The following is a 15246-nucleotide window of genomic DNA, read 5'->3' as shown; positions in this document are numbered from 1 at the left end:
AGGCAGCCAGCAGTGGGCACCCAGGTGGGCCCTGGAGGTGTGACAGTGCCCCCCCGCCCCGAGCCCCACCTTTCTACTAGGAAAAGTCGGTGCCATTAGGCTCGGGGCATACATCTAGGTTTCCTCTCGGAAGGACCCTCAACTCACAGGCTGGGAAGAAAAAGCAGGAGAGACACAAAGGAAGAGAAAAGGCCCCTGCTACGTTTTACAGTCTGGTCTTAGAACCGCATGAGTAAAAATCAACTTGGAGTAACACTAAGTAAGCCACCAGGCAAGGAGCAGCCTTCACTTCAGCGGTCCCTATGCGACCAGTGCAACGACTTTGCCTGTTCCGTGCATCTGCCAGTTGTGCACACCATCTCCAGGGTAAAGCTGTGAGTCACCTGTGTCAGCTGGGTTATGCTCTTTTGAAGGGAAAGAGAGGAGATGCAAGGATTTGCTGGTACAAGAGTTTTTACATGACTCTTACAAACAATGAGATCCCTCAAGAAAATAAAAAGTCAGCTGAATCTAAAGGAACAGAACACTGTATCCGCTGTAATCTCAGATCACTAGAAGGTCTTTAAAATTTTTTTAAGGAAAAAAAAAAAGTATATGCTGGAATTAAAATGTGAAATGGCATTAAAATCATCTGTGTCTACCTGAGTTTTCTATACATTAAGTATAAAAATACTAAATAAATTGCACTTCCAAATACTTTGTTCTAAAAAGAAATGAGTGAAGGGGTCATGGGAGACCCTGAGTCTCAGGTCCCATACTTCAGGTTTTATTCTGACCCCCTCCCAGGTTATCTTAGGGCCTAGGTAGTTCAATAAATTGTAAAACTCTTCTCTTTGTAACAGTTTTCATCAATTTGATTTTAGGTGTGCTTGATCTAATTCTCGAAGCCCAGCAGCTGTACGGTGCGATCCCAAACGAGAAGGCAGACGAAATGCCAGCACGTGGTTCTGACTCGCGCTGTCCCGAACCTCCACACTGCCCGGCATGATCCACGGCGTTGCTAAGTCGAACCATCACCTTTGTCAGGGTATTTGACTGGCACAATGTCCCTGTCACAATTATCTGGCAAGTGTGAATTTAAGGAAATGATGACAACTGTACTTGGAAAATGTTCTGGAAAATTTTATTTTTCTGTTGAAGAGATTTCTTGCTCTAAGACGTGTTCACCACTTTATTTCAGTGCATAAACTGAGTACTTAATGATTTAGCAAAAAAAAAAAAAGGCAAGGAGGCAGGCAGGCAGCAGCAGGGAGAAACGGGGAGGAGACATCCATCAGGCCCAGCCCACCCATCCCGGCTGCCTGCAGCTCCTGGCAGGCTCCTGGCAGGCTCCTGGCAGGCGAGGACGGGATGAATGCAGCAGTCAGTCCACACAATGACTGGGAGCCCTGGGAGTCAGGCCCTGCTGGCTGTGGTCCCCACCCCCCGCAGTGCTCCCAGCAGGAGGGTAGGCTGTCCCTCCTCTGAGCAGATGACCCCAGCACTGCTGACCCATTAGTGGTTTTTAAAGGATTGTCACAAATTAACACATTAAGGGAAAAGACTAAAAGAACAATCATTTTTAAAGCCAGAGATCAAAGCTATGTATATTGTTCCTGGATTCTCAGACCTTAGCTGATTAAATCTGCAAGCTTAACCCAACATATGATGTTTCTCCTGTTTCAGATGAAGGTTATTTGTTTTTAACTCTTTTTACTATTATAAAGAAGAAGAGCTTTAAGAAGGACCAAGCTGCAAACAGACCCACCAACAAGGAGCTATTCACAGGGGGTGCCCCGCCGCCTCCAGGCTCTGCGTGTCACAGCTGGGAGCAGGTCCCTGGGGGCAGCAGGGTCCCCAGAACAAAGCCACACACCCCCGAAGGCCAGGCCCCTCCCCTGCTGGACACTGCCCGCTGTCCTTGCCTCTGGGTGAGCTCACTGCACATCATCAGGCAGTGGACGAGGACTGTCCTGAATCAGCATCGATATGGCGACACTGATGACTTCCTTTCCCTGCCAGGACTCTCTTTTTTTTGTTACTAATTACAGAAAGGTTTTAGTTTCTGGTGGCTTATTGTTGTTGTTCAGTCACTCAGTTGAGTCTGACTCTTTGCGACCCCATGGACTGCAGCACGCCAGGCTTCCCTATCCTTCACCATCTCCCAGAGTTTGCTCAAATTCATGTCCCCTGTGTCAGTGATGCCATCCAACCATCTCATCCTCTGTCGGCCCCTTCTTCTGCCTTCTATCTTTCCCAGCATCAGAGTCTTCTTAAGTCAGCTCTTCGCATCGGCTGGCCAGAGTATTGGAGCTTCAGGTTCAGCATCAGTCCTTCCAATGAGTATTCAGGGTTGATTTCCTTTAGGATGGACTGGTTTTATCTTGCTGTCCAAGGGACTCTCAAAGTCTTCTGTAGCACCACAGTTCAAAAGCATTTACAATCAATAAATGTTGAGATCTGCATCCTGAGACACCCTGGACCACCTTGTAATAGTGTTTGCATCTGAGACTTGCATCTTCTAATTTGACTCTCTGAGCGCCTCCAGGGGCCCCACCTCTAAGAGTTTTAGGAATGTTACCTCCTGAGGTCAGGGCTACTCCAGTTCTGTCATCCCAAGGAAGAGGGAAACTGATGCCAGGAGAGACGCACACATGTTCTCAGTCATCAGCTCGCATGTCCTGAGGATGATGTTCAAACTCGAGCAGCTGTTTGGGAAACCCTCAAAACCACACACTTCTCTGCCACACGACTTCCTCCCAAATTCTGCTTCATCCGGGCAATTTGACTTGGCGCCTAGGAAGCTTCTAGAGAAGGCCCAGGCCCCTGATGGCAGGTAATAGCTGGACATGGATAGAGCTTTCCCACCTGAATACGTAATGACACTACATACAGAACGCTATGCCACCACTGGAAATGACAATGGGAGAGCCTTGGACTGACATGGAAAATAACAAAGTCTTAAGCATGACGTAAAAACGTATGGTCAACAGTTTTAACAATGGATATTCAACAGTTTCTATCATATAGAAAAGAAATATGAATGAAAAGACAGAAACCTGATCAAAATACAAGTGTCGTAGTGGTGAGGGAAGCACGACCTCGATGATTTCTAGCTCCCTCTTCACATTCAAGGAAATTTTTAGGAGAACAATGTCACTTACATAATGGGGCAAATCATACCTGAAGTATCACTGAATCATCAAGAAGGGGACTTCCCTGGTGGCCCAGTGGCTCAGACTCCATGCTGCCCATGCAGGAGGTGGAGGTGTGATCCCTGGTCAGGGAACTAGACCCCGCATGCCGCACGGCACAGCCAGTCTGTTAGCCCCATTGCTATCTGTTACAGATGTTAATTACCCAGAAAGTCATGTAAGGATTAGAGTACCATCGTGTTAAGATGTGGCGCCAACATGTTTCAACCCTGGTCTCAACCACGGCGGCCAGCCAGGAAGCAGCCACCAGACCCGGGAGACGGCACGGGTCAGCAGCCTGCACGCCCGGCGTCCTACGTCCGCACCGCCTTCCAGGCTCCCCAGGGAAGCCCCCCAGGTGGACCACGCCTGGAAGAGAGCCCGCACGTGCCCACCCGCCCACCTGCCCCGCCGCCCGCGCGCAGCCTGTTACCTTCCCGGGCGGGAGCCGGCGGGCCCGGCTGATCCATGCTGAGACAGCCGCCGTGCTCTGGGCTTCAGGGCGTGCGGGGCCGCGGGGAGGAGGCTCAGCGGTCAGGGCCGGGGGGCGGTGCTCCTTGTGCCACTGGGTGTCCGCAGACAGCCTGAGGGGAGGAAACGGCGGGAGTTCATTGGCGGCTGCAGTGAGGACCGTAACCTCCCGGGAGTAACACTCAGGGCAAAGCGAGGCGGAGAAGAGACCCGCAGCGTCTTGATGGCACCTGGAACCACACACAGAAGGCACTGGCTGGACCCCTCCCTGCCCGGATGCCAAGTCCCTGCTGAACCTCACACGTGTGCTGAGGGGGGAAATGGACACGAAAGCCCAAGTATTCTTCTTCTTCCTTCAACTAAATCTTTACCAGTTTGGGGTGAAGGGTTAATTTCTGAGGACTGAGGAGGAGGCTAGCTTTGGAGCGAGCGCACCGGTGAGCCCGCGGGCCTGGGCTGGATCCCAGGTCCTGCTTCATCCTCTTTCTATTTCCTGCCTTCCTGTTTCCTCACGAAGGGTCTGAGACGTGAGCCACACCAGGCAGGCATGGGAGGTCTGGTCCCACGCTCCTAAGGAGCATCCTGTGAGCCAAGGACACTGTTTACGGTGTTGACACCCCAGACACCTGCCTGGGCTCCACCAGAACCATTACGGGAAGATAAATTTGACAGACGCACCTTCCTGGTTCTCGAGGTCCCGGACGAGGCCCAGGGAGGGCCCCCACAGGTGCCACACAGAGACACCCTCTGGAAGATGGACCGAGTTCGGTCTCCAAGCCAAGACTCACACGCACAGACCACAGGGGTCAGGGGACTCGAGGCCTGGAGGAGCTGGGACAGTTAGCGGACAACCTGAGCCTTTCACCCTCAACCCACGAGCAGACACTGGCTTCCGACAGTGAATGTAAAACCACTGCTTCCATATAAAGTCAACAAACCCTCAGCCCACACCTGCCACATCCTGGTCTGCATAGTCACAGCAGGGTAGCACACGGGCACAGAGGTGTGTGCGCACATACATACACGTGCTCACACGTGCACAGAGATGTGTGCACATACATATATGTGTGATCGCACACATGTGCAGAGGTGTATTTGCACACATTCACACAGAGGTGTGTGCCCACATACATAGACATGTGCTCACACACGTGCAGAGCTGTGTGCACATACATGTATGTGTGCTCGCACATGTGCGCGGAGGTGTGTGCACACGTTACATACATGTGTGCTGGCACATGTGCAGAGGTGTGCACACATACATATACACGTGCTCACATGCATGCACACAGAGCTGTGTGCACGCATCACATACATGTGTGCTCGCACATGTGCAGAGGTGTGCATGCACATGCATATACACGTGCTCACACATGCACAGCAGTGTGTGAACATACATGTATGTGTGATCACACATATGCCCAAAGAGGTGTGTGTACACATTACATACTCGTGTGCGTGCACACGTGCACACAGAAGTGTGTGCATGCACACACACACATGCACACAGAGGCCCAGGAAGCTGCAAGGAGGGAACAGGAGGAAGGCCAGGAGGACTCGCAGTCAGGAGAACACAGAAGGGGGTGATGTCTGCTGATGTATCATCTCCCAAGAAGAAATTAAAAAATGCCTGGAAGGAATCGAGGAAAGAAGAACCTGATGTTCTCAGGGCTCCCGGGGCGATAGGGGCTGCCGTATCACTTCACACCTTCACCACAGGCTGGGGTCGAGACACTGCCTCACTCTCCCAGTGCAAAGCAGCCGAGTCCAGGGCAGTCTGAGGACCCACCCAGGGCCCTGGGGCTGGCATCAGGGCAGAGCAGCCCCCACACACCCCTCTGTGGGACCCTAGCCCCATCGTCCTTCAAGCAGATGCCACTGGCCCACGGCCAGGCTCACCCAGAGAAGCCAGACGCACAGGCGCACCAGACCTCGGGGTTTTCCAAGTGTTGCAGATTCCTCGGGTTTCTCTATCGCATCACTTACTCATCTTAAACCACACTGTACAAACCTCATTAATGCTATTTGTCCTACTCACAATGCATAAGAGAGAGCCAAAGTTGCTTCTCTTTTTCCATTCCTAACACAGGACAAAACAGAACATGCCAGTATTTCTCTTACTCTGGAGCCTGATCCTACTGAACCAGCACCGCTCACCTGCTGAGCTCCCAGGACGCCGAGATGCACCGCGTAGCCATCCCAGTCTTCCTGCTGCAGACGAGAGGATGCCCGGGGCCCGTCCCCGGGGCAGAGCTGGCACTGGGACCAGCCCCAGTGCCCTGGCCTGTGTGTGTGACGTGTGTGGATTTCACAAGATCATGATACTCAGGGGCTGTTACCTCCAAAACCAGCATCGGCGGGCAAGCACCTTCCTGAGAAGGAGACTGTTCAGGAGACGCCCGCACACAGGGCCTGCTTCTGGGTCTGGGGGCCTGGGTGCCCGTGTTCCCTGCTCCGCTCCATGCAGGCACTGCCCCAGGAAGCTCGCTCCCCGACGCTGGGCGGGCGAGAGCCGGGTCTCCTCCCACCTTCTCTGGCCGCCCCGCCGCCTCTGGTCGGCGCCTACTGCCTCCTGGCTGCCCGCTGGGTTTGTAGACAGTGTTTTCAGGGACAGCGTGGAGCCCGCTTGGCCCACGACCAACCCAGGAATGGAGAAAAAGCCTGACTTTCTCACAAGTCCCCCAAGCCCCGGCAAACAAACGGCAGGAGGTAATGCCGGTCTGGGCTGCCAGGCCCTGGGGATTATCACTGTCCTTCTCCAGTTTGGGGCTGTGGTTTCCAACAAAAGACGGCACGTGCGGCGTAAGTGGCCACCTGGAGAGACGGGCAGGGCATGGGGTGGGCCTGTGATGTGGCCAGGACTCTGCCCCAGAGCCTGGGCAGCTATGGAAGTGCCCTGTCACTAGATTTTTTTCCTCACATTTCATGGAAATAGCCTGAGTCTTTGCTCCAGTGAGGTTTCCAGCAGCTGGGCCGTCTCTGCAGATCTGCAGGGAGAGCACCGTGGATGCCCCGAGGGTCTGGGACCTGCCGCCTCTCCCGCAGGTATTTCCCCCGGGGACTCGGGGTCCAGAGAGTGAGGAAAGGGATGCAGTCTCCACCAAGGTCATCCCTGCAGAGAAACAGCACAAGTACCTGGGGCCAGAGCCAGGACGCGGAAGCCTGTCTGGGGAGACCCTGTTCGGGGCTCCCCTCTGGCCCGGGGCCCCGGCGTCCCCGCTGTGAACCGAGATGAAGGGACGCCCCTGTCAGCGGCCGCGGGGCTGGAGGCAGACGGCACTCACCCCGGGGCATCGGTGCTGCCCAGTCACACGAGGTGGGGCACAGATTATACGCTGAGCCTGTGCCTGACCCACCCAGCTCGTACCCCCAGAGTCCACCCACCGCAGACTGTGCTGCAGACTGTCGGGGGACCCAGGGTCCCTCACAAGCGCTGGACATCAGCCGCGAGTGGGAGCCAATGCACCTGAAGCCCGGGGACAGGGCCTGGGGACGCTGGGACACGGAACCCAGATGGCTCACGGCCGCCGGGCCCTTCTCTATCTAAAACCACAAACTTCCGAGTGAGCTCACGGGAGAAAGGCTCTATCTACCTCCACATGGAGATCCAGGAGGGAAGAGTGAAAAGCTCACATGTCTTGTTGGGAAGGCTCCATGAACTTAACTCTAAGTTAAGTCAAACTCCACAGCAAACCAAACACAAAGCCTTTTCACTGAATGGTTTCATAGATTTTTAAGTAAACGTGATGCTCACAGAAACAAGAATGAAGGAAGGAAGGAGAATGGAGAGAGGAAGGGGAAAGAAGGAAAAGCAGCTCTTCCCATAAGCCAGGCTGGGAATGCAGCTGCCGGGATACATCTACTTGGTGACCATCGAATCTGACCTCGGAGGGCACGGGGTGCCAAGCACCCACAGGGCCCTGTTGCGGTGTGTCCTGGGTCACCTGTTTCTCTGCTCACACCAGACTGAGGCCATCCATGGGGCCTGAGTCCACTCACCCCCCGCCCCCCGCCCAAAAAAGAAAAAAGAGTGAATAGAAGCAATTTATTCCATGCAGCAAAGACTGTTAGACAGCAGCCAATCGGCAAATGTTCAGTCTTTTCCAAAGGGTTCTTCGCCCTGGGGATCAACCCCTGAGAACTTGTGGGAGGGGCCCTCACTGGGAACCGCAGCCCACACCCTGCCGGCCACACCCACGCCTCCTGGCTCTGCTGCCTTGGCCTCAAATCCTTACAAACCAACTTCCTCTGCACACTCCCAGGTCCAAATCCACTCACCCTGCAGACTGAGCTCTGTCCTCCTTCCCTGCTGTGTGTCTCTGTATCTCTCCACGTCTCCCCCTCTCTCTGTCCTTGTATCTCGGTGTCTCTGGCCCTGTCTCTGTGTCTCTGGCCCTGTCTCTGTGTCTCTGGCCCCGTCTCTGTGTCTCTGGCCCTGTCTCTGTGTCTCTGGCCCTGTCTCTGTGTCTCTGTGTCTCTGGCCCCGTCTCTGTGTCTCTGGCCCTGTCTCTGTGTCTCTGTGTCTCTGGCCCCGTCTCTGTGTCTCTGGCCCCGTCTCTGTCTCCCCCTCCCCCTCCCCGCCTGCTCTCTGCTCCACCAGCAGGAAGGGACATACCCCTTCCTTGGGAAGCCCGTCCTGGGCGGGGCTTGTGACAGCCAGGGAACCAGACGGGGAGGCAGGGACAGGAGAGGTGGACACTGCCAGGCTGGGGACACCGCCGAGGAACAGGGGCCAGACAGCAGGGGGGAAGTGGGAGGAACACAAGTTTGGCCGAAAGTCAGGAAATGGAGCCCCGCTGGCCGCCCTGGCCTCCACAGGAGCGCTGACGCCATCCCCATGTCTGCCTGGCCCCTCAGGGCACAGGCTCCAGGACAGAGCTCTGCCAATCCTGTGGACATGGTGGGGTGACAGCTCTACCCCATAGTGTGCTCCTTCCCCGGGGAGTCACCGGAGCCTTCCCAGACACAGTCCCTACAGGCCCCAGGCCGTGACACGCAGGACAACAGGAACCAACCCGTGCGGCTCCGGCTCCACCCAGGCCGGCATCTGCAGGTTTGCAGGCGTGGAAATGCATTGACTATTCAGCAGGGCCTCCAAACGAGGGTCAGAGCCCATAGCCGTAGCTGAGGCGGGACCGCTTTCAGACACACCGAGGGCGGGGCGGCCCTGGGCGATGCTCCCCACCCTTCCTGGTCCGGCTCACCTCCCTTCAAACCCCTAAACCAGCGGCCTGCACGGGACTGGACACGGGGTGCCCCAGACCCAGCGGGCCCTGCCCCACACATAGTCCAGACTTGCAGCCCAAACGTCCCCTCTATGAGCTCCTGAAGCCCACCTGCCTCCAGGCACAAACACAGGTGTCCAAGACCACGCAGTCCAGCCGGAGAGCCTCCTCTCAGAACCATCTAGACACAAGACCCCTTCCTTTCAGAACTCACCAAGGACAAAGTTAATTCTGCCTTTACTTGGACACATCTGGGAGGAGGGGAGCAGGGAGACGGGGAGGAGGCCGGAGACGCACCCTCACCCGCCCCTCCTCTCGGGACCCACACGCCCAGCAATTTCTTGCATAAAGTAAATTCCAGCTCTCAAAAGTCACCCTGACAGACACGGCATCCCGCCTTGGGACGGAAGGAATTTGGGGAAACCCTGGGCTGACACCCAAGCCCCCGCCTTCCTTACATGGGCACCTGCTGCCCACCTGTGGGCCCTGCCTGAGGGGTCACGCTGCAGCATGAGTGCACCCTTATTTATGGGAACTACAAGTAACTCCTCCTGAAGAGCCGGAAGGGTGCTGTGTGCATGTGTGCATACATCAGGCAGATGCGGGCGAAGCCGCTGTCCCCCGAGACTGGAGCCTTTCATCACGTGTCCAGGCAGCGACCCGGCCCGGTGCAGGGAGGCCTGGCCCCACCTGGTCGCTCCCTATGGACGCCCACCCACCTGACACCGACTCGGACCACCCTGCAGACCGCGGGGGTGCCAGGAGAGCACCTTGCTGTGAAGCCCAGGAGGCCCTCAGCCACCTGGCCTCCCCCGGGTCCCCACCCCTGCCCACACACGGGGGAGATGGGCGCCAGGGTCCCCTGCCCTCCTGTCGGCCCAGACGGGATGCAGGGACGCACACCTTGGAAATAATCTCTCCCCCTCAACTACCTGTGATTCACACCCTAAACACTCCTGCCATCTGGCAAACGCTGCATCTTTCATTCCTTCCTATTAAATCACCAGGAGCAGCGTGTGTCTAAATGCTTTTCCAGAACAGAGGCCAGCGGCAGGTCCAGTGGGTTTCCACCAGGCCCCGATCAGTTCTGGACCCGAGGCAGGACTCTATCCTCCGCAGACCCTGGCCTGGGTCTGATTTTAGTTCCAAAAGAAAAGTGACCAAATGAATGCCCCCCGGGACAAGAACTCTGACACAAGGCTTGGCCCTGGCACAGTCTGGGAGAAGGGCCCGCAGGCTGAGTCCCCGGCCACGCAAGCAACATCCAACTCAGCTTCTCTGATGGACAGAACCAGGGCTGCCCACTGGCCACTGCCCAGTCCAGGGCTTGAGAACAAAGTGTGCATTGATGTCTTATCAGTTTCACAGCGAGCAGGCCGCCGGGGCCAGGGGCCAAGGCCACGTCCCCCAGAGGGAGCTGACGGCCGCACCACCCCAAGCTCCAGCCCCACGCTTGGCCTCCCGGCATCTCGGCCAGGCTCAGACCTGCACACACAGGGACTGAAGAGACACGCCGAATTCCTTCCATCAGAGCTCAGCACTCCTCACCCAGAAGCAGACTCTGGCTCCTGAGTTGGGATCACGTCTAACTCTGGAAATCCTCGGCTGTTTCTACAATGGCCCACACAGGCGTCCCATCCCCACCGCTAGGCAAATGCCTGCACTTCCAAGCCCTTGCATGCCACTGCTGAAGCAAGGCAGAGCCGGCCCGAGGGGCAGAGCACCCTCCTGACTCCCTGCGCTGGAGACCCCAACACCCTCCTGGGTCCAAGGCTTCCTGGGCTTCCCCCGTGGCTCAGCGGGTAAAGAACCCGCCTGCAGTGCAGGAGACCCAGGTTCAATCCCTGGGTCAGGAAGATCCCCTGGAGGAGGGAATGGCAACCCACTCCAGTATTCTGGCCTAGAGAATCCCATGGACAGAGGAGTCTGGTGGGCTACAGTCCATGGGGTCGCAAACAGTTGGACACAATCTTGCAACTGAACAACAACACCCACCAAGGACTTCCAGCCCCAGTGGAGACAGACATGGACCTCTGCTCCGACCGTTTCAGCTCAACACTCTCAAGCTCCTCCAAGTCAGTCACCACCAAGACCCCTTCAGAGAAAGAACGTGAATAACAGAATAAAATACTGCGTGTGTGTGTGCACGGCGCACTTCTATTAAAACTCCTCAGCCTGTCCTGTACGGTCAGATCCTGGTCTCCACACAGATGAGAAATGACTCAAGTTCAAAGTTCACATCTGTTTGACTTTGAAGCCTGAAGGTCCACAGTGCTTTCTTTAAAAAAAAAAAAAAAAAAAGATGTCCACTTGTCAGGTACTGGTTCCCCGCAAACTGCCAGTCTCCAACCCAAGAATCAAGAGTGAAGCCTCAGTCCAGGAAGCAAAGCCCCCGCCTCCAGGACCCCGACCTCCTCGTGCGTGGAGAAGGCCTTGGCTTCGCATAGGTACCCGTGTGCAGACTGTTTGGGTACCCTCACTGATTCCTTTTGTTTTCTTCATAAAATGCCCAGTTCAGGAGTCCCAAGTGACTCACCGAGTCAAGGTCTTGGAGCCTCACCTGGGCCACTGGCCAGTGGCCCCCTGGGGAAGGCTGGCTCAGCCGTCCTCCTAGGAGCACTGAGGTCTCCCCTCGCCCCCGCGGGCCTCGTCCCCACTCCTTTTCACAAGGGCACCGGGAGGTTGCAGCAACCTCTGACACCACACTTACTTTAAAAAGCAATTTCTAGTATCAGAGAGTGGCTCCTGGAAGAGAAACACTAAACCTAAAACAAAAACTCCAAAAGATCTTTTAAAAAATCTTTTGAACATTGCATAATGGAACCATAAAACATCAACAACTCACAGAAAGCACTCTCTACTAGCAGGTACACATTACTTTCCCGACATAAAGAAGAACAGGAAATGAAAGAATAACAGCAGGGCCTGTGACTGGTCATTATTATAATCAAAGTTTTGAAAAGGCACACAAAGACACAAAGATGTAAAGAAGCAAAAACCAACTTCAAGGCCTGGCTCTCTAAAGTCTGAGTTGGGAAGGAGCCCCCGTGAGGGATGTGTCCTGGGGGGGAGGTTGGCTGGTGGCGGGTCAGGGGTCCCGTGCCAGCTCTCCTGAGCCTCACTCTCACAGCCATCACGGTTAGAGAAGGGCCCGAGCCCCCACTGCTGGCCCCGCCCCACACCCCCAGATCCGATGCCCCTCTGTACTGCTAAGCCCCACAACTTCCCAAACTACATTTCCAGCAGGCGTAACTGAGGGAGCCGTAGTCCTGCCCCATAAATGTTTAATGCCTGTGATCCCCTCCTGTCTCGTTTCATTCCACTCCCTGTCTACCCGGGCAAACTATGAGTAACGTGTGAAATAAACACCAACATGGCCGGAGTACCTCAAGATCTGGATTTTCATTGCAGCCTTCCTATCACGCTTCGTGCAATAAGAATACTGTACTATCCGATATGGGTCTTTAATTTATAGTGACACAGCCACACTCACGGCATTTTCATTTTGCTCTCATGCAGAACATTCTTGGTTTATAATACATTTCTACAACTTGCCTTCCAGCAATTTCCTAAGTGAGTAAACTGAGGTTCTACGGGGGATGTGACTCTTCCAGGGTCGGGTGAGCAATTCCAGAACTCAGCCCAGGGTCCAAATGCCACCAGAAGACCTCAATCTCCAAGAATCTCCAAAGAGAAGTTTCTAACCTTCTAACCTCACCAGAAAAACATCAGAGACCACGCAGCACGTCAAAATATCAAGAAGACAAATTCAGTAAAACAAAGTCAAGCTTGACTGTAATAGATTAAAAAACAGTTATTTTTAATAACTCTGGATTTTACCTCATCCCTAAATGTCTATAACTGCTTTGATAATACCTGGCCCGAGAGAGAGAGAGGGATACTAATCAATTATTTCAGGAAACCATGGGAGTCTACACCTGACTATGAACAGCCACACAGCCACCTAACTGCAGATGCTGTTGTTGTTTTAACAACAACAACAGTCACTAAGTCATGTCCAACTCTGCAACCCCATGGATTGCAGCACGCCAGGCTTCCCTGTCCTTCACCATCTCCTGGAGTTGGCTCAAATTCAAGTCCATTGAGTTGGTGATGCCATCCAACCATCTCATCCCCTGTCATCCCCTTCTCCTTCTGCCTTCAATCTTTCCCAGCATCAGGTTCTTTTCCAATGAGTCAGTTCTTTGCATCAAGTGGCCAAAGGACTGGACCTTCAGCTTCAGCATTAGTCCTTCCAATGAACCCCCAGGACTGATCTCCTTTAGGATAGACTGGTTGGATCTCCTTGCAGTCCAAGGGACTGTCAAGAGTCTTCTCCAACACCACAGTTCAAAAGCATCAATTCTTTGGTACTCAGCCTTCTTTATGGTCTGACTGTCACATCCATACATGACTACTGGAAAACCACAGCTTTGACTACACAGAGATTTGTCAGCAAAGTAATGTCTCTGCTTTTTAATATGCTGTCTAGGTTGGTCATAGCTTTTTTACCAAGGACTAAGTGTCTTTTAATTTCATGGCTGCAGCTGCCATCTGTAGTGATTTTGGAGCCCCCAAAAATAAAGTCTGTCACTGTTTCCATTGTTTCCCCATCTATTTGCCATGAAGTGATGGGACCAGATGCCATGATCTTACTTTTCTGATTGCTGAGTTTTAAGTCAGCTTTTTCACTCTCTTCTTTCAACTTTCATCAAGACGCTCTTTAGTTCCTCTTGCTTTCTGCCATAAGGGTGGTGCCATCTGCATATCTGAAATTATTGATATTTCAATAACTGAAATATTGGGCTGCAGATGGAGTCACTTAACCAAACCATACCCCAGGGCCAATCAAGTAAACATGGTGAGAGCTTAAAGGATACATTATATCAATATATTAATATTACACAGAGTATATCTCATTTTTCCTTTATTAAAAAGGTTATTTCCTTGAAAACATGTTCAAAATACATATTTTAAGCAACGAACAGTAAAAATGTTATTCCTTGCAATGTTCTACCTGGAACTCTTGTTACTATTAAGTAACTCTTGCATAAGATCCAGGACATTGGCAGCTACTTTATTTTGACTTTGTGGCTCAACCAAAGAAAAGCTAAAAATCCACTGCAGTTTGAGTTCATAAGAATTTTCACCCCCAGTAATTGAAATGTAAATATTACATTGCACCAAGTATGTCTGCTGCTTTCTCAGAATGTTCACATCCTGTTAAAAGCTGAAACATTTACTCAGATTTCTACCTTCAAACTGAGGGTCTTCCAGAGGGGAAGTGTGGTCAGGTAGGGATGAGGAGTCACCTGTCCCGGCTGGCAGCGCACCTGTTTGTCTCCCAGCCATGCGAGACGGGAGGCGGGGTTTCTAAAGTAGCAATTACCTTCACCCTAACGTGGGCCAAGGAGAAGGAAATGGCAACCCACTCCAGTATTCTTGCCTGGAGAATCCCAGGGACTGAGGAGCCTGGTGGGCTGCCGTCTATGGGGTCGCACAGAAACGGACACGACTGAAGCGACTTAGCAGCAGCAGCAAAGTGGGCCAAGGACTTTTGCCTTTATAGGAAAATACAAACGACTGTTCCTGACCTAAACACCCCAACTGGCCACTCCTCAAGGGACTTCACTGGGGCCCGGTTCATCCAGACCCCAGGCCGGGCCCGGGGTGCCTCCCGCATCTCCTGACGGCTGGTGGGTCTCGATCCGTTGCCGTTATCCCGGGACTCGAGATAAGTGGGGCGTTTCCAGGGCCTCAGCTCCGCCACCTGCACTGTCCATGCCCGGGGCGGCGTGCGCCCCGAGCGGCCCTCGCACCGTCCCCCAAAATCTGGGGTGGGCGGGCAGCTCGGACTGCAAGGTGCGCTGGGATCCGCCAGTTCGAGGGAACTGGGCAGAAGGGAAGCTTCCCAAGTTAAAAAGGAAACTCCGAAGCTCCGCGATAGGTGGGCTTGCGGGAGGCGCCCTTCAAGGACCCCCACCCCACCCCCGCCCGCTCTCATCCCGCAGAACCCCAGCCGTCCCCCGCCCGCACTCAAGCCACGGGACCCAGTCCTCCCCGACCCGCACTCACCCTGCAGCCGGGACTGGACCCCAGCCCGCCGTCCCTCCGACGACCCCTCTCCCAGCCCCGAGTCCGCCGCCCCGGGATGCGCCCTGGCCCCGCCCACAGGGAGGTCGGCCCGCCCGAGCGCCGTGATTGGCCTAATTTCGCAGCGCCGGGAGCCCATTGGCTGCTACGCCTGCCCGTTCCTCGGTCTTGCCCCGCCCCCGCGCCCGCGCATTCCTGCGGAGCCACGTGGCCGCGCGCCCCCTCCTTCTGCCCAACGCCCGGCTCGGCTGCGCACGCGTGGTCTCGGGCGCCGGGCGCGCACG

General features: G+C 54.5%; 1 protein-coding gene across 4 annotated transcripts in view; it reads right to left on the bottom strand.

Moving 5' to 3' along the window:
• ARHGEF10 (Rho guanine nucleotide exchange factor 10) overlaps positions 1–15033 on the bottom strand; it is a 60574-nt gene extending 45541 nt beyond the window's left edge. For 3 of the 4 annotated variants that reach the window (XM_061134492.1, XM_061134495.1, XM_061134496.1), the window contains exons 1-3: positions 14945–15028; positions 13526–13638; positions 3607–3757 (exon numbers count right to left, since the gene is read on the bottom strand). In XM_061134492.1, coding sequence (XP_060990475.1) covers positions 3607–3643 — 37 coding nt within the window. In that variant the 5' untranslated portion in view covers positions 3644–3757; positions 13526–13638; positions 14945–15028. Of the gene's footprint in view, positions 1–3606; positions 3758–13525; positions 13639–14944 lie in introns of all 4 variants that reach the window. The other variant, XM_061134494.1, reaches the window with a different exon arrangement.
• Positions 15034–15246: the final 213 nt, after the last annotated feature.

The sequence above is a fragment of the Dama dama genome, chromosome 32, assembly GCF_033118175.1.
Source record: "Dama dama isolate Ldn47 chromosome 32, ASM3311817v1, whole genome shotgun sequence".
Taxonomy (NCBI): Eukaryota; Metazoa; Chordata; class Mammalia; order Artiodactyla; family Cervidae; genus Dama; species Dama dama.
This window is presented reverse-complemented; position numbering and strand designations above follow the sequence as displayed.